This window comes from Lontra canadensis, unplaced genomic scaffold, assembly GCF_010015895.1.
Source record: "Lontra canadensis isolate GAN:19392208 unplaced genomic scaffold, GSC_riverotter_1.0 scaffold331, whole genome shotgun sequence".
NCBI classification, from domain to species: Eukaryota; Metazoa; Chordata; class Mammalia; order Carnivora; family Mustelidae; genus Lontra; species Lontra canadensis.
The window spans coordinates 1-27,107 of NW_022631325.1; the positions used below are offsets into that span (position 1 = coordinate 1).

General features: G+C 47.0%; 1 protein-coding gene across 3 annotated transcripts in view; it reads left to right on the top strand.

Annotated features, from left to right (window-relative positions):
* The first annotated feature begins 404 nt into the window (after window positions 1-404).
* The window catches only part of LOC116862794 (receptor-type tyrosine-protein phosphatase gamma), an 81,163-nt gene continuing 54,460 nt past the window's right edge, over window positions 405-27,107 (top strand). Inside the window, exons 1-4 of one of the 3 annotated variants that reach the window (XM_032850200.1) lie at window positions 405-543; window positions 712-844; window positions 13,109-13,195; window positions 25,712-25,803. In XM_032850200.1, the coding sequence (XP_032706091.1) occupies window positions 420-543; window positions 712-844; window positions 13,109-13,195; window positions 25,712-25,803 (436 nt within the window). In that variant the 5' untranslated portion in view covers window positions 405-419. Of the gene's footprint in view, window positions 544-711; window positions 845-13,108; window positions 13,196-24,966; window positions 25,063-25,711; window positions 25,804-27,107 lie in introns of those variants that run through there. The other 2 variants (XM_032850201.1, XM_032850202.1) reach the window with 2 other exon arrangements.

Consider the following 27,107-nt stretch of genomic DNA (forward strand, 5'->3'; position numbering starts at 1 on the left):
ATAAGTAGCTGGCTGGGACCCCAGGGGGGAGAGCGGCAGCCCTACCCAGAGTCCCGTTCCCGCCCCCCGCCCCCCGCCCCCAACCCTTGCCAGGGAGCCTGGGAGCCCCATGCTTGCAGGATTGTCCCACTACAACTTTATCTTTTAGGGAGAGGTGCTTTCCCCAAACAGAAGTGGGGGCAGGTACTAGAGGAAGGGGCAAGGGGTGCAAAGCAGGCAAAGAATAGAACCATTGTGGTTACAGCCAGTTATCTTAGCAAAACCCGTCCTGCCTTTCCTCCGGCCTTGGCGCTGGGGAACCTGAGAGCCTCCCAGCCACCTCCCACCACCACTCCAGTCCCTTTCCTGAGGCAAGTGTGATGCTGCATTCAGGACAGAACACATTTCTTCATTGTATCCAGAAGCCGCTCTGGGTCGTAATGTTCTTGGAGTGGAGCTGGATGTCTCTCTCCTATGCAACTCTCTGCGAGAACATCTTGGCCTCCGTCTGCGAGTCCTTCCCACTGGCCATTAGAGAAAAAGCCCGGCTTGGTCTGGGACTCGGTAGGAAATGGTGCCTGCTGCTGATTGCCCCTCTTGTCCTAGGATAGCCCAAACAGGCAGCCCCATCCCCTGGAAGCCACCCCAAAGTGGAACAGAGCTCTGTGTCTTACTCTGGCTCCCCGTTCCCCCTCGCCCCTGTCTTCTGACTGCCGTGGTTTCTCTTTGCAGCAGAAAAGAACACCTCGGGAATGATAAGCCGTCCTTCTCCAGGGAGGATGGAGTGGATCATCCCTCTGATTGTGGTATCAGCCTTGACCTTCGTGTGCCTCATCCTTCTCATCGCTGTGCTAGTTTACTGGAGGTGAGTAAGCCAGGCTGTACCTACAGAGGGGATGTGGGGGGGGCTAGGTTCTGCTCTAAGCACACTGCCCTGGGCGGGGCCGGCGGTGGGGCAGGGAAGCCCAGGGCTTCTCATTCAGTAAGGCAAGGCAGCTGGAGTGTGTCTGGGGTCACCATCTGGGGGGTCTGCTTTATCTGGAAGCTGCTGGTGGGCTAGAGCCACGATTGAGATCAAGGCCCTTAGGCGGAGCTGTTATGACTGAAAGCCAAAGGAGATTTTGCCTGGGAATCGTGGACCTCCACATTCAGACCCCAGCCTTGATACTTGGTGGATTCAAACCCCATTTCCCCCTTAAGCTTTAGTTCCTGAACCTGCAAAATGAGTAAGTTTCCTAGCATTTCCAGGTTCTCCAGGGCCATATTTCACTTTGTTGTATCTGCATAATGACCCTTCTTTACTTTAAGATGTTTGTGAAAGCCATTTGCTGGAAATCAGGTGATAGGGAAACATTGAGCACATTATGTGGCATTTATTACCCACAGTATAAAAACAGCTGATTTTTAAGTCCTCCCTGAGTTATCATTGTCCTTGAACTGGTTCTCACTGTTCCCCTGGGAAGTCTGCTTGCAGCTTCTCTTTAAAAGTTCTGTTTTCCAGCTACGTTCTCTGAGGCAGCTTAACTGAGTGAGGCAGGCTGGCCCACTTGGTTGGGTCTCACCTCTCCAGCTGCTCTAAGAAACTTCTGCCCTTGAACGAGCGTCCTCTGTGACAAACAGGTGTCCTGTTTCCATCCTTTTTTTCCCTCTTACCATTCACTCTGTTAATTTTGAGCTCCTATTATGTGCCAGACAGTCTTACCTCCTGGAGCTTACTGGAGATAGGCAATAAGCAAAGTACGTAAGATATGTGATACTTAAAGTGATAGTAAGTGTGTAATGGAGAAAACTAAATCTGGAAAGGGGAGGGGCCTTCTGGTACTTGGGTTGAGTATTCCAAGTAGTTAAGGAAGCCCTAAAATGGCAAGTGATATTTGAGCAAAGACCTAAAGTGAGAGGGAGTCAGATGGGCTTCACTGGGGGCAGGTAACAAGCAAAAGAAACTGCATGTGCAAAGGCCCTGAGGCAGGAGTGTGCCTGGCGCATTTCAGGAAGAGCTAAGAGATCAGTGTGGCTGGAGCAGGTGAGCATGGGGAAGAGTGGTAGGAGAGAGGGTCAGGAAGAGACGGGGTAGAAGGGAGTCATGTCAGGTACAGCCTTATGGGCCATTTTGAATACACTGCCTTTCACCCTGAGATAAGTAGGGTTTGCAATAGACTTGTGTTGTGATCTGACTTCTGGATTACCTAGCTGCTGTGTTGCAAAAAGCCTGAAGAGGATCAGGGGCAGTACCAGGGCGACCAGCTGGGAGATGAAACAAGTCCAGAGGGAGGTGACGAGGGGGTAGCAGTGCAGGTGGTAGGAATCCGTTGGATTTAGACCTCTTTTGAAGGTGGGACCGACAGAATCTGCTGGCAGAAGGGCTGTGGGTCTCTGGGCCCATTCTCCATTCAGTAGAACCAGGCGATAAGGAAGGGCTCATCCCCAGCTTCCCCGGGTGTCTGACGGCAGCTGTAGCTCTATGAATACAACAGACCAGCAAGATCATGAATTTCCTGGGGTTTAGGGGTGAGCCTGGGAATACTAGACTCCCCTCCCTCTTGTGCCTTCTCTAGAACAGGGTGGTTTGCAAACAGACATTGGTCTGGAGCCCACTGGTAAGTGGGAAGCTGCCTGACATGGATTTAACTGAACACATGCAAGTAAGTAAAGGTCTGCAGGCTCCTCTCTTGGCTCTGCTCCGTCATACCGTTACATGGTTTTAATCGCAGACCCTCTACACAGCACAGCAGAGAGTGTGCACAGCTGACCCCGGGCTCGGCACGATCAATCGCTCAGCAGCCCTGACGTGAACAAGTTCCTGCCCTGAGCAGCTGTAGCAAAAACCTCAGGACTGTTTCTGACAGGCCCACCTCAGTCCTGTGCCCACCCAAGAACAGATCCCTATGAACAGCGGCTGTGGGGCCGCGCATCCATGGAGACCAGGCCAGCCAAAACTCGCACGACAGGCTACGTTAGGGGCCTGTGTAATACTGTAACGAGAACTTTGAGACCCTTACATTCAAGAGGCATTTTCCCATTAGAAAATGACAACCGTTTATACTTTCAAAAAATTTGGTTTAAACAGAAAATGTTTTGAATAATACTGGATGTATAAAATATATGATTTCTATCCTACATTTTACCAGTTTGGATATATCCCAAGCTTGGTTTTTAGTAACCAGAAGTTTGAACATCAGTGGACTCGGCATACGAGCATTTATAGACTCTTCCTGCTGGTCCACAAAAGGGAATATGAAGGAGAACATTCTTCTGGTTGGAAGTAAAATTGAATTAGTATTAGGATGGATGAGTTGGCCAAGCACGAGAACAGCCGAGAGGAGACAAGGACCTATTTTCTGTCCGACTTTTTTGTTTCTTGTTAATGCGCAAGCAGGAGGCACTGGGGAGCCCACACAGAAAACTGGTTAAGAGCATTTCCCGTTGGCGACACAGGTGTGAAGCTAGGACCGTGATGCCCTTCCCCTGCCTTCTGAAGCACAGCGAGAGTGGGGGATTGCCAGACAGAGGTGACCTAAGCTGGGCATTGAGGCTGACGAAAGCCTTCTGGGTTCTGTCCTCAGTGGCAGGTGTGTACCTGGAGTTTCAAACCAGCTCACTGTGGTGGCCGTTTCTACAACCAAGGGCTGACCCTTTGCAACGATGCTCGTTCCTGAGTGTGTTGGAGTCATTGATGCTGCCGTCGAATGAGCTCATGAGATAGTAGAAATGAAACCTGAGCTCTCTGATTTCTTTTTCTCTACCAGTGTGCCCTTGTCCTATGGTGTTCATGCTTGCTGATGTTTCCCAGCTCCCTTTTTACATGCCGGGCACCATGCCCAGTGCTCAAATGGTACCATCTCCTGTGATTCTTTGAGGAAACCTTAGGGCAGGGACTACTATGATCCCCATTTAAGAATGAGGAGCTGGGAGCTCCTGGAGGTCCTATAGGAAGTGGTGGACCCTGGTTTTGACCATGGGTCCTCTTCACTCTAGAATCCATAACCTTACTGAAGCATCAAGGTGCCGGTCTCCCACCTAAATACTGTGAAAGCTGAGCAGGACCGATATTCAGCAAAGACAACCAGAGGTGGGATTAGCAGGCCTATTGTGCCACCACCTTCCTGTGAGCCTCCCCTGCCAGCTTTGACCAGGGAAGGTAGAGGAACTAAGGTTTGTGGAAGGCCCACTATGGGCTAAGCAGTGTGCAGTATTCCCATCTACCGTGTTGGGATTTACAAAAATCTATTTCACAGTGCCTTAAGCACAAGGGGGGAAAAAAGAATCCATTGATTCATGGAGTGGAACAGTTTGGAGCATCAGGCCCACCTAGACGGATGAGATGGAATGAGGATAGAAGGGCTCGGCTTGGGTTGTGTTCCTGTGTTTGTCACTCCCTTTGTCTCGAGTGTCCGCTCTCCCTGTGTTGGCTTTTCTCTGTGGCCCTCTGTTTCCACATGGTGGCCTCTGGCCCATGTCAGACCTGCACCCTCCCATCCCGGTAGAAAGGGAATTTCTCTTCCCTAACCATCCCGCTTAAATCCCCAGATGGTGTCTCTTAGCAGACTCAGGTCATTTGTTCACCCCTAGAACCTTCTGGAGCTGAGGGAGTAAAGACTTTGGTCAGACCTGGCTCTGAGATGAACTCTGGAGCCCAGAAGTGAGGTCTTTGCCATCGTAAACCCCATGAACTGAGAGTGCACAAGGGAGGTTTTCCCCAGGGACCCTCAAAGCCCAGAAAGGGGACCGGATGGAGGTGTCAGGCAGACAGAAGCAGCCCGTGTCCACACTGGGAGATTGGAATGAGAAGGGGAGGGACTTCCGCTGAGAAAAAAGACTTGGATGGCAGAGAATGATGCAGTCAAGTAGGAGGAAAGGCATAAGATAGGCACCGGAGCTCAGTCTGGTCAGCCTCAGGGTCTCCGTGAGGACTGCGGTGCCATGAATGCGTGGGCCATGGAGAGGAACAACGGGCCACTTCCAGTCCCATCTCAGCTGCAGGATTTCTAGAGCCGGCAGACAGCAGTTGAGAACCATCGCGTTGTCGAAGAAAGGTGAAAGTGGTTTCTAAGATTGCCTGGGCACGGGACCCCCATGCACCTTCTCTGTTCGTGCCGTGAAGTCATGCCTGCTGCCCATCATGCTGGGCCTGGGGATCAGGGGATGAGCTTTCTCCCAAGAGTTGGGGGAAGCAGACGAGTCCATAAAATGGAGCATAGAGAATGGAGGCTGGAATCCAGGGTGCTGTGCTGGCACAAAGGTAGGACTTCATCCAGGCCTAGAGAGGGGGTGGCAGGATCAGGGAAAGCTCCCTGGAGGGCTGATGTCCACCCTGGGTCTTGGAGAGCAAGCAACTGGAAGCTAGTAAGAGGGTGTACAGGTGTGGAGAGAAGCCGGCCAGTCGTAAGCGCGTCCCCGTGTCCAGCGTCCCTGGAGCAGAGTATGGGGACGGAAAGAGCCAGACCCTGAAGGTTCTGGGTGCCATCTGAAGGGATATGTACCTTCTCTGAAGCAGGATGGAAAGGCATACAGAAACCACGTGACAGGAAGGCAACGGGAGAAAGCAGCTGTGCTATGTAGGGCTGAGGGGGCAGCACAGGCCTGGAGGCACCCAGGCTGGATTTGGAGCCGGTTCCGGCGTTCACTACCCATGGCCTCCAAGTAGGTGTCACTAGCAGGGGTGTAGTTATTCCCAAAGGGGTGAAAATGGGTATTTAGGAGGTTCAAAACAAACAAATATAAATTTTTTTATATATATAGAAAGAGAGCTCAGGTATATAGTGCCCAGATATACAGCAGGTTCCTGGTGCATGTCCTGGTGTATCCCAGTGGAGGGCAGTGATGAGGAAGTGGTCTGCTTCAGGATGTGCCCACGTCGGGAGGAGCACAGGCTGATGTGTGGAAGTGTTGAATCTTCGCACGGTCCACCTGAAATGGATAGAACACTATTCTGCTAACTCACTAGAATTAAAATAAGAGCTTTGAAAAGGGCCCCCTAGGAGAGGGGCCAAGGGGGGACAGAGGACAGAGGAGCTGGGTCTTTGACAAAACGACTCTACCACCTTCAGCTTCTCCATCTGCAAAACAGTTAAGAAACGTGTCCCTTGGGCTTTCTGAGGGAGAGGGTGACCCAGGACCTGGCAGGTGGCAAGTAAGCCACAGTGGCTCTGTTACCCCCCGACTTCGGGAGAAATCAGATTGTAATTCTGGGTCCTGGTGTGCCTAAAAAGTTGTTCTCTAATAGCCTCGGATTGACAGACCTCAACAAATGCTATCCCCTAAGTGTAACCCGTGTGTAGTTATTCACTTTCTGATAGTGGGTCCTTGCTCAAAGCATTGCTTGAAAATAGCTTTTGGAAGTTCCATCTAGAGTTCATTCTTTTGAATACCAGTAGTGCCAAGTATTTATCCTAGAAATAGCTAAAAGTCACGTGTCTGGAGCTAAATATAGTGTAAATGTAGGTGAACCAACTGAGGAGAACCGCTTTGGGCCAAAAAAGGAAAGGTTAATGAGATAGGTTCCTTTGGCACTCCCAATGAGCCTAGAGGCCATTCTGGAGGAGCCCGTCCCTAAGTAACTAGGTTAGAGGCATGACTGACCCACCACCCGGCCCTCTCTGAAGCCCCATGGTCAGCCTACTTCACTCGGGATCGGCTGCATGAGCCTCCGTAGATGGACCCTAACACCCTCGTGGTCTCACCACTCGAAGGTTCCTTGTCACCTGTGTGTAGTCTCATGGAGCTGCGCAGCCCTCTTCCACCTGTAGCCTCTCTTCCTGGGACATGTGTTTCCCAAATGGCTGCCACAGGGTAGAAAAATCAAGGAGGCACCTTGTTTTCAACCGCATGACCCAGAACTGGAATCCCACAGTTGCATTTGTTCACCATGGGCCAGAGAGGGTCACCCAGCCCCAAGGACACAGGCTAAGGTGGAGAGTACATGGATGTTGCTTGAGTGGCCGGAAGTATCCTTCATAATTCAGACCCACTGGCATCATTTAGCAAAGAGTGAGTTTCCTTGAAGGAACAACTTTGGAGGTCAATCATTAGTTGAGTCTCATTACTCCACCTTTGGCCCAAACTAGAAAATATGGTAGGGACCTGTTTCCTATACTGCCTCCCCAACTAGAAGATTCATAGAGGCCCACTGGGGACTATTTGAGCAGTGACTTTACAGGTAGCAACATGGGTCTGGGGAAGAACCTAATTTCTGAGCTCAGATATCACAGGTAGGATGTCACAGTTCTTAAGAGCTCCTTACGAGGATCTGCATTGAAGAGCTATAGTGACCTAAATCCCTAACCATGCAGAAGTCGCTATGAGGCTAGCAAGAAATGCATGCAAAATGTTTTGGAGCAAAGGCTGGGGTTGTAGGGCAGCTGATAAAGATGAAATCAATAGTCACAGTTTGTGTCCTCTTGCAAACGGTGCTGGGAGTGTGCCTTTTAAATATTGTAATCCATAACCACCGTGCAATGGTTCAGAGCTGTAAGAATCTATAGAAATGAGGAAGAAGCCCTAAATCGAGTAGTTTTTGAAGTCTGCCATCTCGGCCTTACTACTCAGGATGAAAACAAAAGGTACCTTTTGAGTTTCTAACAGTCAGAAACTCATTCCAAGAGCTCCAGATCCCCTGTCTTACCAAGACAAGCTGTTTACATGGCACCAGTGTGCTGACGTTCCTAAAAAGACAGGGAGACGCACAGCTGCTGCCACTCAGGAAGGAGAGGAAGGTTTTTGGAAGGTTTTTTTCTGATTTGCATAACTTGAGGTAGAGGCTGGGCGAAGAGCTCTGTGCAGACGGCCCAGACACTGTGCCTGGGGTACAGCTTGTTCATTACCCTGCTTTGTAGCATCGCTTGGCTACTAAGCGGCAAGCCCTTGGTGTCCACGGAGAACTGGGAGTATGGACAAGTCATTTAGAATTTTGTTTTTCCTGTGACCTTGAGGAAAATTGCTCTGAAGTTAGCTTTTTTCTCTCTAAGCAAAATTGCACACCTAAAATGAGTTCATATCTCTTAAGGCCTTATAGCCAAGAATCTTTTCTCAAATCTTCACCATATTGTGTGTGTGCTTAGCGGATGACGTTGCCACCTGATCAGCATTCAAATCCTAGGAATTCCTGCATTTTGCAGCTCAGAAAACCAAGAACTGGTGAAATCAGGTGACATGCCCAAGTCACTGTTAATTTTTGGTGGATCCTGGATTTGAGCCCAGCCACTTTCTTAATCATGAGCTTATTTTGCCTAAATGAGGAGTAGCATGTCCAAAGGCATTTACTTCTTTCCACAGCCTGTTTTGATAGCATGTTTGTTTAAAAAGAAAAAAAAAAATTCTATGGTTTGCATTTGCCAAGTCATGTGGAAGAAAACTTTACAGGACCAACTATAATTTCAAGGGTTTGAGAAACGGAGTAAGTTGTGATATTGAATCAGATAACCTGTGTTTTCTTTCTTATACCAGCTGATCAGTGCTATATTACTTTCATGTCAAGTTTGAGCATCTCATTGACCATAATTCTAGCTTGAAAAACTTTCCAGAAATGTAGAGCAGCTTTATTTTTTTTTTTTTTTTAAGACTTTACTTATTGATCTGACAGCAATAAGCAGGGGGAGCAGCAGAGGGAGATGGAGAAGCAGGCTCCCCGCTGAGCAGGGGTCCCAATGCAGGACTCGATCCCAGGACCCTGGGTTTGTGACCTGAACTGAAAGCAGACGCTTAACCAACTGAGCCACCCAAACATCCCCATAGGGCAGCTTTAATTCTCTGATTGAAATAGGACTTAGTCAACCATATGGACTCTGGAGCCGAAAACTGGAAACTCTTAAGTGGTTATTGTAGCATCCAACCCAGGTTTGTTAGTGGGTATTAGGAAGGTTTCACGATCTGATCTGAGAAATGTTTGTCCCCCTTCAGCACATGACTGAGCCATCTGTAAATTCTGTGGCAGATCAGTCAACACCAATTTCACCTCACAGGCAGAGGGGAAAAGGTCTCTTTTACTCCCACCTTTACACCGGGAGAAATTTTGCCATGTGCTGGTGCCTCCTCATTGAGAATGCCATTCACAAAAACAGGTGAGTTTTGTTTATGTTGCCTTTTTTTTTTTTTTTGCTTCCCTGGATGTTCAGTGGGAGACAGCTTAATAAATCAGAGGGGATGCAGACCCCAAATTGCGGGTGGGGGGTGTCATGCTAGTATAATGGAGGCTCCAGAAAACAGATGCATGTGAATGTTGAGTGGAGGCAGGTGGTGATACCCCTCTCCTGATCACAGAGAGACCGCACACGTGCCCCTCTGGAGCAGGGATCCCTCCTGGATTCCCACAGAGCAGCCGTGAGCACAGGACCAGGCTCTCCACGCATCTGCTCTAGCAGCCAGCGCTTCCAGCTTTACCCCGATGACTGCACTCAGTCTAAGCATTTGTCCCCCCCCCCCCCAACCCAGGGAAGTCACAAAGGAGACGACAGATGCCATTAAGAGTGCTGTCTCCCATGCATGTGACTGTGATCATAAATACTTATCACGGTAACCAGTAATTGTGGAATCTATACAAAGCAAACATTCTATTTCATCCTCCTAGCAGACCTGGGTGGGAGCTAAGGGGTCCGGACTGCATCACCTTCTTCCCAAAGGAGGAAACTGGGTCCAGAAGGGGAATGACTTGCCCAGGATCACAGAGCTGGTGTGTTTTAGAAGTATTTAAATCTAGGGTTTTGTTGTGTTGATGTGAGACCCTTTATGGCTGGCATCTGGTTTGTGCCAGGCCCGGGCGATTCAGCAAGAAGACCAAGTTCCTGTCTTCAGGCAGCTTGTAGGCTAATGGGGGAGATGAGCAGGTAAAGGAAGGTAATCCAAAATGCAGGTCCCAGACTTATTTTACTTAGCTGACCCATGGTTTTCAAAAATCTGAATTGTTTAGAAAATTGGAAGATGTTACTTAAAACTCCAACTGTCTGGGTTCTCCTGATAAATTGGGTGAGGTGGCAACATTGTTGCCACCTTCTCCTGTGGCATTAGTGGGCTGGATAGAGCTAACCATGGGGATATCTTTTGGGGGAGAGGGGCACCTGCTGGCCAGCCTGTCCGTCTCTACCCTCCCCTGGCTGTCCCCTGCGTTTGGGTTCCCCTGAGTTTTAGTTGTGACTTAGGGAGAATGGGATGGGCTCTGACCACTGCCAGGGCAGGGTGGGAATGAGACCGAGCCAGGGAAGGCTCCTTGGAGGAGAGGATGTTGAGCTGTGATTTTCACAGAACAGAGAGCAGCCATAAGTGCTCTGCAGAGCTCTGTGTCAGCGCTGACAGCGGGGCACTTGGGTCCTTGCAAGATCCATATTGCCAGAGGGGAGATGTGGTCACACAGCCCCTTGTCCAGGCAAAATAAAGTCTGCTTTTTTTTTTTTTTTTTTAAGATTTTATTTATTTATTTGACAGAGAGATCACAAGTAGGCAGAGAGGCAGGCAGAGAGGCAGGCAGAGAGAGAGGGAAGCAGGCTCCCTGCTGAGCAGAGAGCCCAATGTGGGGCTCGATCCCAGGACCCTGAGATCATGACCTGAGCCGAAGGCAGAGGCTTTAACCCACTGAGCCACCCAGGCGCCCCATAAAATCTCCTTTTGTGCGTAGAATCATGCTTTGCTAGGGGATTCAGCCTGTGCAAAGGCACTGGGTTAGTCCAGTGTGCTCTTAGGTGGCTTGTGTGTGGAAGGGAATGGGAACGAAGAGTAGGTTTATATGCTTTAACCAAGTCTAGAAAAATCCAGGTTTCCAGCTCACACTTTGTGGCAGCTTTGTGCAATCACCTTTATCTCTTCTGCAAACAGACTGCTCAAGGCACCCCTGGTATTCCAGGCATCACTTTTTCTTTTAAAACTGGTGACTGCCCATGTCCCTCACCCCCTTCTGGAACCTGTATCTGTGGCCATAGTTCAGGATTTTTTTTTTTTTTAATCAGGAATAATTTTTTATGATTCAACCCATCAAATCCTGACAATGTGTCAAGCCAGTGGGGAGAGCTAAAGCGCTTTGCATGATTGCAAAGTATGGCTTGCCTTGGAGGGCTCGGGTTGATGATATGGCGATGCTAAGCTCTCTTTGCTCTGAGACACTAAATGGCATGGGGGTGGGGAGCCGTCTGAGGTCCCCAGCTGTTCCTTGAGGTGGGCACTGCTTTTCCTTTGCCCCTGCAGCTGCGTGCCGGGGATCTGGGTCACGTGTCAGCTAATGCTGCCGATCCCAGGCAACTTTCTGCTCGATAACCGTTTCCCAAATGGCTACTCGGGGGCCTTTCAGAATTCACAAGAACTGTCAGTTGTTATAGTAACCGGCCCCCTGCTGTCGAGTTGGCCCTGAGATGCCAGTCGAAGCTCTTGGAACAGGCTAACATGTAGTCATTAGACAAAAGCAGGGAGAGATTCACTGCTGAAGGTTGCCATTTAAACATACTCTATGACACTGAAAAGAAGGGATTGGTTCTGTTAAGGAGGAAATGGATGGATACGTTTTTTTAAAAGCAAACTGACTTTTCAGGAAAGGGAAGCTCCTGTGTGGAGTCTCTTGCTACATAACCAACACCTGTCTTCGGGTTTCTCACAATGAGGTGTCCTCTCTCGCAGGATGGCTTGTGTCTGGCCTGTGGGCTTGCTTGGGTGGCCCCCGCAATTATTCCAGATATTAGTTATTGGTTTTGTGGCATTTGCTTCTCAGCGACGTGTTGTCAGTTTACGGGTGGTAGTTTTAAGCGCCTGTGATTGTGTGTGAGGAAAAGCTGCGGAGATAGCCGGCTCAGCTCCAAAATTCCCGAAAGAGTGAATCTGGCAGAATTCAGAGTAAGGCTAAGGGTTGAGAAGAAGTCTAAATATTTTAGGAAGCTGCAAATTTCAAGTTTCTATGAAGATTTGCAAAAACACTCCAACACGCTCGTGATTTCTTCAGATTAATGTTCATCACTGCACCGAGTACGTTCGTGATGTTTGGAGGACAGTTGTAGTTCCAGAATGTTCTCAACAGAGGGAGACAGGGAGTTCTGAATTACAGCGGGCTCCCTGCCCCCGACCCTGACCCACACAGGCTTTTTACATCCTATTCCCAGCTTTCGGCTTCTCCAAATTTTGGTTCATGTGCCAAGCACTTTTACCCAATATAGAGGCTAATGATTATCAAAATAAATGAAAGGTAGTATTAAAAGATAAGAGAAATCTAACGCTTGAGAATTCAAGGATGTTCATCCCAGAGTAAAAAGTACCAGGTGAATCAAAAGCTCTCCAGCTTTTGGGAATCACACACCTGAATTCAGAGTTGTGAGTCAGGCTCAACAGAACTTCCAATGAAAGAGAACTTTGTAGCAAGTCTGCCTTTGCTGTTCTGTCAACAGAGTTTGGAAAGAATAGGAATCATTCCAGTGTGAAACCCTATAGCCTAGGTTATTAGGGAAATAAATATAATTGAGCAAACACCTTCCAGTGTTGCCGTGGAACAAAAAATTTATCTTTCAGGAGCTAGAAACAAGACTCAGATGCTGCTGTTATTAAGTTTTACAGGGAAACTGAGTGTCAGACCAGGTACATAGATGTAACTCGATGACGGCTTCCCTCCAATTCCCCAGTCTGGGTTGTGAATCTGGGAAGTGTCCGGAGAGGAGAGGCATGCCTGGGGAGAAGACAAGACCCTGGTTGGTCTAAAGACACCACATTCACATACATTTGCCACAGACAGAGGGGAGGTTCAGATGATCCTTAGGACAGTCTTGCTGAGTTCTGTTGACTTTAATGGTGTCTTAAATGATTGCATTTGCCAAAGGATCTTCCCAAAGGTGGAAGGTTGGATGTATGAATGGGAAAATCCAGTCATGATTGGATTTGAGATAGCCTTACCTACCATCAACACCAGGAGTCCTACGGGTTTCCAACCTGTAACCACCACTTTTAAGAGCAAAGTTCCCATTGTCCTATTCCTTAAGGAACCGCAAAAAAAAACTTGATAAACCCAGTCCCCTTTATGTGTAAGCTTTCTCTTTTGAAAATGCCCCAAATTCGGACCGATGGTGGGTATGTTTGTATTAGGTGGGAGGGAGGGCATTCATGTGGAACTCTTGGTGGTCGATTGAAAGTACTGTCTTCTCTACCTGTTCTCTTTTGTTTTTTGTCTGTTTAGAGGGTGTAACAAAGTAAAGTCCAAGGGCTTTCCCAGACGTTTCCGTGAAGTGCCTTCTTCTGGGGAGAGAGGAGAGAAGGGGAGCAGGTGAGGGGCGGTCAAGCTTAAGCGGGGGATGCCTCTTTGGCTGGGACTGGCTTGCTGGATTTTTGTTTTGTTGCTCTGGGGATGAAAGTCCTGTAGACAGCACAGTGCTGCAACTTACCTGTCTTACCCCAACTCCCAAAAGTAAGAATTACAAATACCAACATGGCTTGCGGGTAGCTGGTAGCAATGAAAGTATGTCCCGCGTGTGCTTGCTCTGCTTTATTTGGCGGTTTCGGGGCGGGGGGGTGTTTATTTCTAGAAGGGGACATACTGGAATGTTCTATGTTGGTGTGTCTGTATGTCAGTTGCATCCATTATCTTTCCAAAATTTCAGATGTTTGCATGTTTCAGAGCTATAAAAAAAATGCATGCATTTAGCCTTACAAGTGAAAAATATCTTTTAGAAATCTAAATGTATACATAAGCTGAGGAAGAAGAGTAGGAAATGGGGATAAAGGACATGTTTTTCCGTAAGAGTGAAATTTTTTAAAAATGAAAGCACACGCGTTCTACGTGGCTCAAATACTGGGAAAAATTGTCCTGGAATGATTTACAGCAAACCTTTAGAAGTCCTGATCATGTGATCTTAATCACCCCACATGGCCTCTTGATAATATTTGTATAAGACTTATCTATACAAACTCTACTTAATATGATAATTAATATTTAATATTGCCAATTATGATAATTCCCTAATACTGTGTTGTGAGTAGTTTATTACTTTCAGTGAACAAATTTATAGTATTTACCTTAGAGTTTTTACATGGAATGATTCATCTGCCTTGGTTGAGGATAAGTCAGATCATTGAGATAAAATTTTAGATACCCATCAACTCTAATCAGGTATACTTAGGAGATCTGAGAAGGTAGAGTACAAGAACTGTGGAAGATGAATGAGAAATTCTATGATCTATCCTCTTAAGCTACATGGTATGGTTTGGGCCTTGTAGGGAAAAGGGGTAACTGCAGACACCGGTAATGTAATTATTCTTTCTAAGATCTTTTTACTTTTTACTTCAGTGTTCTAATCTGTTTCCAAAACTCCAGTGGTAAAAAGTGAAACAAGTGAAACAAGAAACCCCTCTGCATAGCTTTAGCTCAATCCCAAGTTCTAGTCTTAGAAGGTACCTTCAACATCATGTAAATGCCTAGTATTCGTGCCCAGTCTATCATAATGTGTTTCTGACTGTAACACAGTACAGAGTGGCTCAGCTCGCAGGCCCCACAGAGATAACGCCCATCTAATTCTAGGTTCTCTTCAGACACAATGCCACAGCTAGGTGGCCTGTGGTTAACTCTGATTTACGTTCCTAGCCCCAGATGTGGGAATGGCTTATTACAAATGTATTTTAGTTCCTAAGAGGGTGTATTTTGTCTCAAGCTGCCCAGTCTCTCTGGTTTCTTCTCCACTTCTGAGTGCCGGAAGCTTGGGGAGAGGATGATGACTTTCATTTAGATCTAGAAGTTAAGTACTGTCTTGGAAAGCTCCAAGTGTTTGTACAATCCACCTGATTATGAATCCCATATTTTACTTTACTTTGTTGATCATGTAGTAGCAAAGACAGACAGACCTTGGCTCAGGGAGAGACAGGTTCTCACCGTGGCTCCACCTCTTCCCAGTTGTGGGACCTTAAGCAACTGAACAAAGCCCTCTGAGCCATTTAAGACTTTTTTGTTGTCATCATCTAAGGGTAGGTCCAGTGATAGTTCCTTTTCATGGGGTTGTTGCGGAGAGGAAATGGTGGAGTACATGTGAAGTGCTTAGTGCCTGTAATAAATTTCCCCACCCAGAGGATTGGACGACAGAGACTCTGAGAAGTTACTTGTCTGGGCTCCGCAGCTTGGGTGGCTGAGGTGGGACGGCCCCGTGGTAGTCTGAGTCCTGAGCGGCGCCCCTTCTCTTCACTGCTGGATGGGCTTTGCTAATCAATCCATGATGAAGAGTGGGCCCGGGAGAGATCCTGTCCTCCAGGGGCTCAGATCGCCCCCATTCCCTAGGCGGTTGCCCTGCCATTCTCTATTCCTCCGGAGCCTACAGTTCCTCGTTCCTCTTGACGACTGTGTGTGCTGAAGACCACCAGCTCACTCTCCCCTCTCCTCCCTCCTTCTTTATCCCAGGAGCCTTGGCAGCAGCCTCCTGACCCAGTTCTGTCCTCTGCTGCTCTATAAAAAGCCTCCCAGAGAACAAGGGCCCCGCCCTCCTCTACCAGGCTGCAGGTGCTTCCGGGAAACAGGGCCGTCAGCCTCTCATCTCCTGCCATGGCCTCTTTCTGTCCACTCTCATTTCCTGTCCTGGTCTGCATCCTGTCCAAAATGTGGCAGGAATCAGGAGAAGAGCCCCCAAAACTGCCTGAATAGCAACCCTCCAGACAGTTACAGTTGCTGTTGTAAAGTCTGTGCACATAAACCCCAGGTTAACAGCCATTTGCCCGTTTGGTCTGACCTCACTTGCCTTGAACAGTCCCCGCCCACAGCGGGAGGGGGATGCCTGTGTAGTCAGCACATGGACAGAGCCCGTGAAGGCCAGACACAGGCTGCAAGAAGTGACAGCTGATTATCTCCCTCCAGAACAGAGAAGGAAAAAAAATAAATAAAAATCAGACCCAGGGGCGCCTGGGTGGCTCAGTGGGCTAAGCTTCTGCCTTCAGCTCAGGTCATGATCCCAGGGTCCTGGGATCGAGCCCCGCATCGGGCTCTCTGCTCAGCAGGGAGCCTGCTTCCCACCCCCTCTCTCTGCCTGCCTCTCTGCCTGCTTGTGATCTCTGTCAAATAAATAAAATCTTTAAAAAAAAAAAAAATCAGACCCAAGTATTTTTTCAAAAACACAGTAATTGACAAATTTTGCATAGGTCATACTTGACACACTTGAAAATGAAAGAGCTTAATATTCTATATACCCCTCCATCTCCATCTGGTCACCCACCCACCTGACTCCATCTACCCAGCTGACTCCCACAAATAGGTAACCTCGACTGCTGGTTTGTCATCCTTCTTCCGGACATTGGGGGCGGGCTGTGTGAGCAAATAGGAACCTCTATCCCCAGACCTTTCACACGGTAGAACGCTGTGTCTACTGTCTTACACCTTGCTTGTTTGACTTAATGCAACTTTTCTCTAGGTGTCTGTGGTTTCCTCATTCTTTTTCATGGAAGCACACTATTCCTCTGTATAGTTGTCCTGATTTATTTCAGCAATCCCGTATGGCTGTCATTTGGGTTGTTCGCAGTCTTTTGTTATTACAAGCAGTACCAAGGTGAATAACTTGATGTCCTTATGCAAGTGGAGAGATCTGTCTGTAGGATAGAGTCAGGAAATGGGCTGTGTCAGGAGCGATAGGCATTTGTAATTTTGATGGATGGCACCAAATTGCCCTCCTTGGTGCCATACGCAGGGCGGCTTCTCTCGGCAACACAGGGATCCCTGTTTCCCTACACCTTACCCACCACCGTGTGTTGTCAAATGGGGGTGATTTTTTCCAACCTCATGGGTGGGGGGAAAAATGGTGCGTTAGTATAGTTGGACTGTTTTTTCTCTTATCATGAGTGAGGCAGAGTACCTTTCATGTTAATGTCCTTTGTGTTTCTTTTGCCCTAAACTGTAGGTCTTTTGCTCATTTTTCCTTTGCATTGTTGGTCTTTTTCTAATCGAGGGAGATGACTGTCAGCAATCAGGGTTGCAGATATTTTTTTTCCTCATCTGTGGTTTGTCTCTGAACTATATTCATGCTGTTTCTTTGACACCATATACTCAAATTTCCCCATAAACTTCTTTGTTGGTTTCCAGATTTTGAGTCTACATTAGAAAGTCTTCCTCCATTCTGAGATGACTTATTTTAGTACTCTTATGGCTTCAAAGTTTAATGTTGAATTCTTACATCGTTTGGAATTTGACCTGGTTGATAGTGTGATGTCTGGATCAACTTTTTTCTTTCCCAGATGGTCCCAAGTATTTAGAAAGTACTAAATGGGACTGTTTAGTGAAAAGACCTGTCATACCTCGCTAAATCCTTAAAATAACACTCTTCCTGGTGAAGTCTGACTGACTTAACATGTTCATGAGATAGTTGCCAATAAGTGTTTACCGGAACACTGTATGTTACAGATGTTGAATCATGTGCAGGGAATAAAATGTGAGTTTTCATTTCCCACCTCCTGCCCAAAAGGAGTCAGACCATCCTGTCCCCTTTAAGCGCCTCCATCTGTGCTGGATTGTGTCCGTGCCTTGAAACAGTGGCAAGGGGAGGTGGAAAGTCCCTTAAGCCTCAGTCCAAAAATTGAGAACATTCCAGGACAGCTACCTCAAAGCTCCCGACTTGAAGCCTTCTTCTGGGTAAGAGCTCAAAGGACTGGGCAGTGCTGTTAGAGCTCCCTTGTTGAAAGCCAGCCACGACGTAAAAACTGCTCTGTTCATGTTCTCGGTCTGGTCAAAATGTGGTTTATGAAATGACCTCTGCTGTCTTATCTCCTGGAAAGCATTAGCACAATTTCAGTCATTCCTAGGACTCTCCAAGGATTGCTTGGCAAACTTAATATTGAGCATGAAAGTGTATTGTGCTGAGACCACTTAGGTGCATATAATTTAATTTCCTCCCACATTCCTCAGACAGTAATTGCAGGCACTTTGTATCCTCCAGTGAAGTTCTTGCTGCAGAAATCAGATTTTTGTCACTTGCAGCTATAATAAGAGTTGAATGGGCCACCTCTCCTGACCATGTGAGGTCTAAAATGTTTTGAAACCTCTTCTCGTTTGATACACGTATCCTCTCTCACACCTCATCCGTCTTCATAGTTTGGTTCACTTCTCCTCTTTCCTTCTTCCCTTCATCTCCTCCTCACATCTGACAGGCTGTACTTATCCAAGGTATGACAACCATATGTCTCAGGATTTCCAGAATTGCCCCGATGTGAAGTATGTCATTTGATGATTCCCAAAAGTACTTCGATATTTGTCAGATCACATGTGCCTTTTACGGTTTGGAGACTATGAAAATGAGCAGTGCAAATTCCGAATTCTTCTTTCTAGAAGATTCTGTCCCAGGAAGATAATACAAGGATAAACGGAGTTATACAAACAGAATCCTTTCACATACAGTAAAGGGAACTGAACAGCAAGTGAGTGGTGGCAGCCGAAAAAAAAATGTCAACTCCGAACTTAAAGTGGGCTCTTTTCCAAGTGGGACCCCTGAGTTACTGCAAGCAGACTCTCCCCTTTGAGGAAAAGCCCAGCAATGCCCACAGGCTTTTCCTTCTATTGTTGTCTTTGTCACTTCAATTTCCAGAAACATTTTGCCCTAATAAATCAATCCCCATCTTTTTAACATCTTCCTTGAAGGCATGTGAATGTTCTCAACTTTCTATTTATAAGTGGCTCTTTTTCATACATGGTTTACTATAACAGCTCCATTCACAAAAGTAAATATTAATGTGCTTTCTGTAGTCAACAGCATGAAAATAAATGGGATTATTAGCAGGCATGGCACTGTAAATTTAAATGAGGGCAGTATATAAGTCAGTTAAGATTGCTTAATTAATATGCAGCTGCAGCTCAGCCAACTGCCTGTTCTAGTCTGCCATTAGCATTTTGAGCTGCATGCTGCATGACAAAGTCCTTGTCACCCTGATATGATAAAACCGTGGAGCTTAATTGGAAGACAATGACTGGACTTCTGACCCCTACACACCGTTCCACTATTTTGTCATCCCAGGTTTGTGGAAGATTCTCAGACCGGTCTTGTGGTCTTCCCTCGCGTGGGCCCCCGCGGCAGTGAGGTCAAGAGCAGTGTGGTAATAAGCCAGGGACCCAGAATGAGAACAATGGGACCTCTCATCTCTTGTCAAAAGGGATGTACGCTTTGACCCAGATGTCTGTACATTTCAGAAACCGCTGGTCCTGTAAGCAGGGCTGGACATGCTGCCTTTTCGGGACCCTTTTTGATATATGGTGGTGCTGAGTGGAATTTCAGTATTTTCAATATTCAGCCTTCCCGGACCCAAGATCAGCAGCTTGTTTTCGAAAAGTCTCTGTCACCTATTTCCCAGATTCTTGTCAGAGGGGCAGGAAAGGTTTTAAGTAAGAATGAAGGTAGCAAAGTTATCGATGTGAGTATCTGGGGGAAGAAACTGAAGCAACAGAAATGAGTCTTTCCATTGGACTTTGGTCACTCTGGGGGTTCTGGGTTAAGGGTGTGTCAGATTCCTGGAAGGCGATGGGGAGGGAGAAGGGCAGGTCTAGAGATTTCTTCCTCCTCTTCCTTGTTGGCTGCATCTTAGTCTCTGTAACTTGAGTAATGACTGATGCTGATAAAATGCTGTCAGAGCAGCTGCAGAGGGGGAGCGTTTGTCCATCCGTCTGTCTGTTTGTCTCTCTCTCATCCAGAGAAGCAGTTAAGCACCCCGGGCCTGTCCCGTGCTGGCCATGTGCGCGTGCGCTCTAGTGGGGAGCTCGGAGCTCGGAGAGCCGACACTGAGGGCTTGCGGATCCTGGTGGATGTCTACTGTATTTATTGCTTTCTCTCCAGCACAGATTCCTTGGTGTTTGAAAAAGCTTCTCTCTTCAAAATCTCTCCCTTATCTGAAGAAATAAGAGGTTATTTTTAGGAATTTTAGTCCAAGACCAAATGGTCATGACTTCCTGACTACCCGCTTAATGTGTCCGTGGGCTGTACGCAAGCTAGACTGATCCACCCATGCACGAGACCTCGGGCACCACACGGGCCTGGGCCACGGATCATGGGGTTGGGCTTGAGACCGAGGGAGCTGCTGGCCAGAATCTGTATCTGTTTGATGAGCTGATAGAGAAAGTATCCCACGTTATCCTCTTGACTTCCAGTCAAGCCTTTCCTAGAAGTCTTAAAATTTAAGAGCCCACGTTCGTTTTCTAAAAATGGATGAATGGAGAGTGATACAGAAAGTGCGTTTGCATTTTGCTACTTAGAACTTTTCCTGAGATGCACGTATATCTAATAGGTTGGCCATCTTCGGTCAAGCACCGGAAACCCTTGGCTTGGATTTAGGATCTGTGTTACATGAAGAATGTATACGTTTAAACGGTAGACTGGCATTCAATGCTGAGAGGCAGTCTTTCTAAGAGCGGCATGTAAGAAGTGTACCAACTCAGAGACCAATAAATGTGCATCTCCCTTTTTGTTTGCCTTCTGGTCCCTACACCTCTTGAGTTGGAACTGAGGAAAATGACCTTGTGCCCACCGGGTTGTCTTTCTTGTTCCTATTTAGAAGCATTCAGTGAATGTTTGCTGTCACTCTATCTTGATATTTCTTCATGGGGAGGAGTTTGAGAGAGCCATCTAACTCCGTGTTTTTCAGTTTCATTCAAGTGGTGGGACACTTGGAATAAGGACATCAGAACATCCATGAGTTACTTAATAAGTAAATACAGTTCAATTCCATGACAGAAACTAAAATTTAATTGGCCGATAAGCAGAACCGTCCACGAAGGTGGCTTAAAGAGTCGCTTTGACTGTGAAAGAAAAACTTTCACTTGCGAAGTCTGTGATCTGACGAAACAGTTCTCCAGTATGGGTGGCAGAAGATGATGCTTCAACTTCAGGAAATGCCATCCTCTTTCTGAGAACTTAGGTTCCATAAGAAACAGAGGAGAAGACCTTTCAAATTCTTATTTAAGTATATGAGATGCAGTTTTATTTTTTACTGAATTTGAGAGGATTACATTAACATCCTTGAATTCTCAACTACGGTTTTTTATCCCATCTGGGTCCCTATAAATTCTAGGTGCTTACTTTTATGGTCACTTTCATGGTACGTGCCATCTGAGACCATTTTGTTTCTTCGGTGGCTTTCTTAGAGTCTGGAACCATTTCCCCTGTATCACTGCTCTTCTTAACCAGGGACAGCACACACCATTGTCCTCGGGGGAGTTTTTCCAGATGACACGGGCCTGTTCCCCAACAATGGAGCTGCTCAGCTAGAATCACTAGGGGTGGGGTTCATCCAGCAGGGGCGCTTTAGAAGCTCCCCAGACCAAAGAGATAGATACGTAGCTCACTGATAACCACCACTTGACTGAAATCTTACTGACTTGTGTGCTTACGTGTGAGAGAAAGAGAGAGTGACTGACTTCAGGACCCTTCAGTATGGAGGTGTACCTACTTTAGGAAACTCAGTATCAGCAGAATCTGTTGCAAAGGTAGATTAAGGGAAACAGAAGTTACCTAATTTGGATCATTACTAAGCTGGTCAGAGTCATTGGAAAAAATTTATCTGTTCTCATTTCCCAAGGGAGACATATTGATGGTGAGTAGAGGGACAATAAGGAAGGGATGAAAGAAAGGGGGAAAGGGAAGAACATAAGATGTATGGTGGGGATCCAGCAGACTGTAATTGGTAATTTAACTTGTAAATGTATTTTTCATTCCAAACATGGTGCACTTCATTGTTTTCTTTCCTTTTTTAAGGTATTTGCTAAGTAAATATTCATTGTAAAGAAATGATAATTTTAGAAAAATGGCCCTTTATGATCCAGAATCTGTTTCATTCAAGGGGCATTTTTAGAATAAGTTGAAAGCGAATCGGACCCAGGCAGAAATTTGAAATTGTATGCACAGTGACCCCCTTGAGCATTTTCAGAAATTCTGTGCCCATTCTCCTGAGCTCAAAATGAGAGACAATACTGCCTCTTCGAACACATCACCGTGAAAGCATGTAAGAGGCCTTTACTTGTTTATCCCTGGATACTGCTGAAGGCCAAAAACAATCTCTCGTGGGACTTCTCTGAAAGGAGTGAGTTCAGATTCAGAGTCATGTTGGACCCTTGGATCAGCTGCTTTTCTTAGGTATTAAACCCACCGCGTCTAATTTGCACACAAAAGAGTTCACCTCAGTGTGGTCGATGATAGTGAAAAGTTGACACCAAACCAGCATTTGGATCAGCCTCTCCGTCAAAGCAGACCACCAGGGGTGCCTGGGTGGCTTAGTCAGGTAAGCGTCTGCCTTCTGCTCAGGTCATGATCCCAGGGTCCTGGGATCGAGTCCCGCGTCAGGCTGCCTGCTCAGCGGGGCATCTGCTTCTCCCTCTCCTACTCACCCTGCTTGTGTGCTCTCTCTTTTTTTTCTTTCTCTCCACTCTCTCGAATAAATAAAATCTTTAAAAAAAAAAAAAAAAAGCAGGCCTCTGGTAATTAGTGATTAAAGGGCTAAACATCTGACCATGTGACACAGCCATAAAATGGGGGAGAAAGTCAGCATTAATGACTATATCAGTTCCTATTTGTTGTAAGGGAGTTAGTACAGTATGGTTCAATTTTGTTACACAACAGAAAACAGACTGTGCGTGTGTCTCTGTGTGTGAGATGACAACAGGAGCCCCCGATGGATGTCCTCACTCCATTTATGCTGTCCTGTCCTCCCCGCTTGTCCCATAGCAGCCAAAATGAGCGTTTGGAAGGAGACGAGTCTGACTGTGCCCCCCACTGATTGAAGCCCTGGGTCAGCTTTCCATTTCCGGTAGATACCAGCACGCTTGCGGCCTTGGAGCTGTCATGATCTGGCCCTAGGCCGCCCCTCCACCCTTGCCTCCTGCCGCCCTTCCCTTGTTTACCTCTGGCGTCCTTTCAGTTCCTGTAACAGGCAAGCTCACTCTGCTCTCGAACGAGCTCTTTGACCTGCCGGAGCCGTCCTCCCCGACACGGGCCCTTGGCTAATCCTCTTCATTCGGGTCTCTGCTGTGGTGACAGGCTCAGCCTGTCTTACTCTCTTCATGCCCCTTGACTACGTGAAATCGGTTGTTGACTTGTTTATGGCAGATCTTGACCAAAAGAAGTGCCGTGTCTGTCTTCTTGGTCACACTGCACTGCCCCCTCATCGCAGATGTTTGAGGGACAGTAATAAAAGAGGAAGAGCGTGGAAGGATATACTCCTCAAATGCAGATAGTGTTGGTCACTAGGTAGACGATTTGGAGTAACTTTAATTGATTGCTTTTCCTTTTCGTGCCTTTGTATTTCCTAATTTTTCTGCTGACATCATGTATTATGTATGCAATTTGAATGCTTGGCCGGGCTTAAGGAAGCGGCTTTAAAGCTTCTAGGCATTTGCAGGGAGAAGGCATTGCTTGCCCACTCCGTGCCGAGCGGGGGTGTTGGATCGATGTTTGCGGAGTCCCCCGATACCTTTATTCTGAGGGAAGTTGTTTCCCCAAAGTTCTGTAGGTCATTGTCCACCTGAGTCCTTGTGTGGGTGGGAAGTAGGTTTGACCTGCACTGAGGTGCCCATGTGGAAAGCTGCGTCTCCCAGATTTCTGACCTTCATCCACGGCGGTGCACTTTTCTCTGACAATCACAGGGTTATTTTGCTCCAGGGAAAATCCATTATACACAGCAGCACATGGCGCACTGGGGTGTGATGTGCTTCGGTACACGCTGCCCTTTTTCTTTTTCCCCAAAGAGAATGCAAAGCTGCTAGCTCCCCACATAACAGTGAGTGGATGGCGTCCCTGCCTTCTTCCAGAAAAAGAATCGATGATACAGTTTATCCTTTCAGAGTCACCTGACTTGAGCACTACCTTGACCAATAGCAGTTCTATGTACCAATAGCTTTATATATTAGAAATTTAACAGGTGTAGGAGTTATGTCTTAAAATAGGAGACTTATTTGCGTGTGTGTGTGTGTGTGTGTGTGTGTGTGTTTTCAGCTAGTTCAAGTCTGACCTGATGAATTGCATGTCATTTGTTTTGGTGTTGGAGAGCACTTCTTTGGGCTAGGAAGTTCCTCAGTGGTCCAGTATCTCAACAAAAGCAGGTCATCTCTAGCTATGACACTGGACGGTTAAGGTTGTACCTCGCTTGTGGAGTTCGTCACCTGTGTTTTTACTTGAATGCTACTTTCTGGAAATCCATGCAAATTTGAGGGAGAGAGGAATCCGAGATTAGAAAACTTGATGACTGATTTAGAAACAGAAAGAAGCTATTCCCTCAGACAAAATCATGTGTGTGTGTGTGTGTGTGGCTTTTTTTTCCACATGGATTTCTATCATTTTCACATGCGGTAGAAGATCTGGTTATTATCAGAGCCCTAAAACATTTTGTTCATTTCATATCCGTGTAGCTTAAGTCAGACTGACTGACGTTCTTTCCAAATTTAGGTAAAGACAGCTAACGATGAGTGATGAAAACTTGTTTTATTATTTATATTACGAATGCCAGGCAATTCACGGGGGGAGGGGAACATCATTTTCAGCCCTTTGCAAGAGCAGTCCTGCAAGACATGTGCCGAGTAGGAGTGACTTATGTTCAGAACCCCCTAATGGCATGGAGCAGCGGTCCAGATTGCTTCTAGAACAGTGCCCAAATGTACAACCGGTTAGAGCTGCTTTCCGTCTGGAAACAGGCGCTGCTGAAAGAAAAGTGCCGTGCCCAGCGGAATCATCGCAGGATACTTTGGATTAAATGAGCAAAGACAGCTCTGAAGAAAAGTTGACTTACTCTAGTGGTTGGAATGCAGCCCCCGGGAATAGCAGAGCTGGAGTGTGTCATCGGGGCTTGGTGTGGGGCGCCCCAGGAGCGGGCTGGGTCCCAGGGACACCGAGCAGCAGAAGGATGCCGCCTGCTTGGCTAAAAGCCCCAGCAGCAGGGGCAGCTACGGTGAAGCCCCTCGGCCAGATGAACGGGGACCCTTCTCTGGTCACAATAGCCATTCATGCTGAGCAGCCTCATTAAATATTCAGCCTGTGCTTCCGGCAGCTCATTAGGGCCGCAATGAGCAGTGACGCGGATGCTGGAAAGCCGAGGGCCAGCCGGCATCAGTAGGCAGAGGCTGAGTGAGCTGCCGATGGCTTTTCTGTGCACTGCGTGTCCTGTGATGACCAGTGTTTGCTCCCTGCTTTGCCTCAAGTCCAGGTAAAATAACACAGACAACAGGCAGGGGACACCTGTGAGCTCCAGGTTCTTCTCCCCAATGTTGTCTGTCCAGGGCCCCGGATCCTGAGGGCTTGCCCCCTCCGAGCCCTCCGACCCTCTTAGAAAGCTGTGTGTAGCTTCGGGGGCCTTCCGAGCACTGACAATGTGCTGCTATTGTGTACTTGGGGCTGTTTGATGACTGCGTTTGGGAGGATTTGAGGTGTGGTTTTGAACTTGGGGCTGGAGGTGTGGGAAGACCAAACGACTCTTCTTAATGGATCAAATTTAGAACTATTGTGGGGTCATCCTAACAGTGTGTGGAGCAGATTTTGCTCTGTGGATGCCAAGTTTTGGTGGATTAGAGCAGTTCACTAGTAAGCTTTCTCCTTTTAACTCTCAGGAGAGATATGGTACAATAAAATATATAATATATATATATATTATATATTTATATTCTTCAGCTATTGGGGATTCTTCCAATAGATGGAATGTTGTCCTTCTTAAATCTTGTTACTTTCCCATGGGCTTGCACTCAGTGCTGTGTGGTATTTAAAGCTGGTAAAATCTGTGAAGGAAGAATGGGAAAAAATGAACTCCAAGTGTATTTCTCTGGTCTCACTGTTTTCATGTTTTTCTCTTTGCTGCACAGGAAATGTTTTCAGACAGCTCATTTCTATGTGGAAGATAGCAGTTCACCTCGGGTCGTCCCCAATGAAAGTATCCCTATTATCCCTATTCCGGGTAAGTAAGACACACTCTTCTTTCCAGCGGGCTAATCATTTTCCTCTTTTGTTGGTACTTTTGTGTGACACCCATGACAAAATATTATTTTCCTAGCCTTTGAAAGCTTGCCCTAAGAGATCCTTCCCTAAGGGGGATTTAATGAAATCTTTTCTCCTTTACATAACTGCACTGTGATGGAGTCCTCTTTTTAAGAGGAACAAATAGCTATGAGTTAATACAGGAGAGACTCACGGACAGGGAGGGGAAGTACCAACAGACAAAAGGGAAAGCAAAGATCATTTGCAGTCTGCTTGGACCGGGTTTCATTTTGATAGGCAACTTGCACTTACATTTTTTTTTTTTTTAAATCACCATTTGTGATAAGGTTTTCTCGAGGTTTCTCTTGAGATTCCTTCCTCTACAAATACTTTATCTTAGCATTGGAAGTTTTGCTTCTTAGGAACTTGTGGGGAAGTTTAGGGAAACACTCTGGGTCCAGGACTCATTTCATGGGTCCTTGGGTAAAAAAGGTGAAACACTCAGCTGATGTTGGGGGGTCAGGACTGGTTGGAATACGATGTAGTGTATCCCGGCAGGTGCCGCTGAGAAGTTCGGTAGCTGGTTCGTTGTGGTAGATGGGATGTGGGAACTGAAGATGGCTCCCAGCTTGTTCGTTTGGCATAACTGCCTTTTTTGCCAAATCTGAACTTTCTTCCTGTGGGTTTCTTTATGTGCTGGTAAACATCTATCTCTCGATATGTCCAACATCCACCCTTCTGACATTATTTTTTTGGTAACCAGAAGCACTGCTTTTCCCCTAGCGCTACATCCCGCCCACCTGCAGCTTCCCGCATTCTCCAGAAAGGTCTTCCCCATCTGATATGCCATGTATTGTAGTTGTTGGTTTATTGTCTTCTCCTCCTACAACAAGAGCTTCATAAAGGCAAGTGGGTGTCTCCTTGGTGCTAGTTAGTCCCCGGCACATAGTAAGCATTCTTTAATTCTCTGAATAAATGAATTCATGTCAGCAAAGCATTATTCGGGTTCCCCAAAGGCTGTATCTGTGAAGCTGGGAGGTACAGTCATTCCCTTCGTGCCACAGAATGTTTCTGTTGTTGAAAAACCTTCATGAGGGGCGCCTGGGTGGCTCAGTGGTTAAGTGTCTGCCTTCGGCTCAGGTCAGGATCTCAGGGTCCTGGGATCGAGCCCTGCATCGGGCTCCCTGCTCAGTGGAGAGTCTGCTCCTCCCTGTCCCTCTGCCTGTCGCTCCCCCTGCTTGTGAGCACGCCCTCTCTCTCTGTCAAATAAATAAATATTAAAAA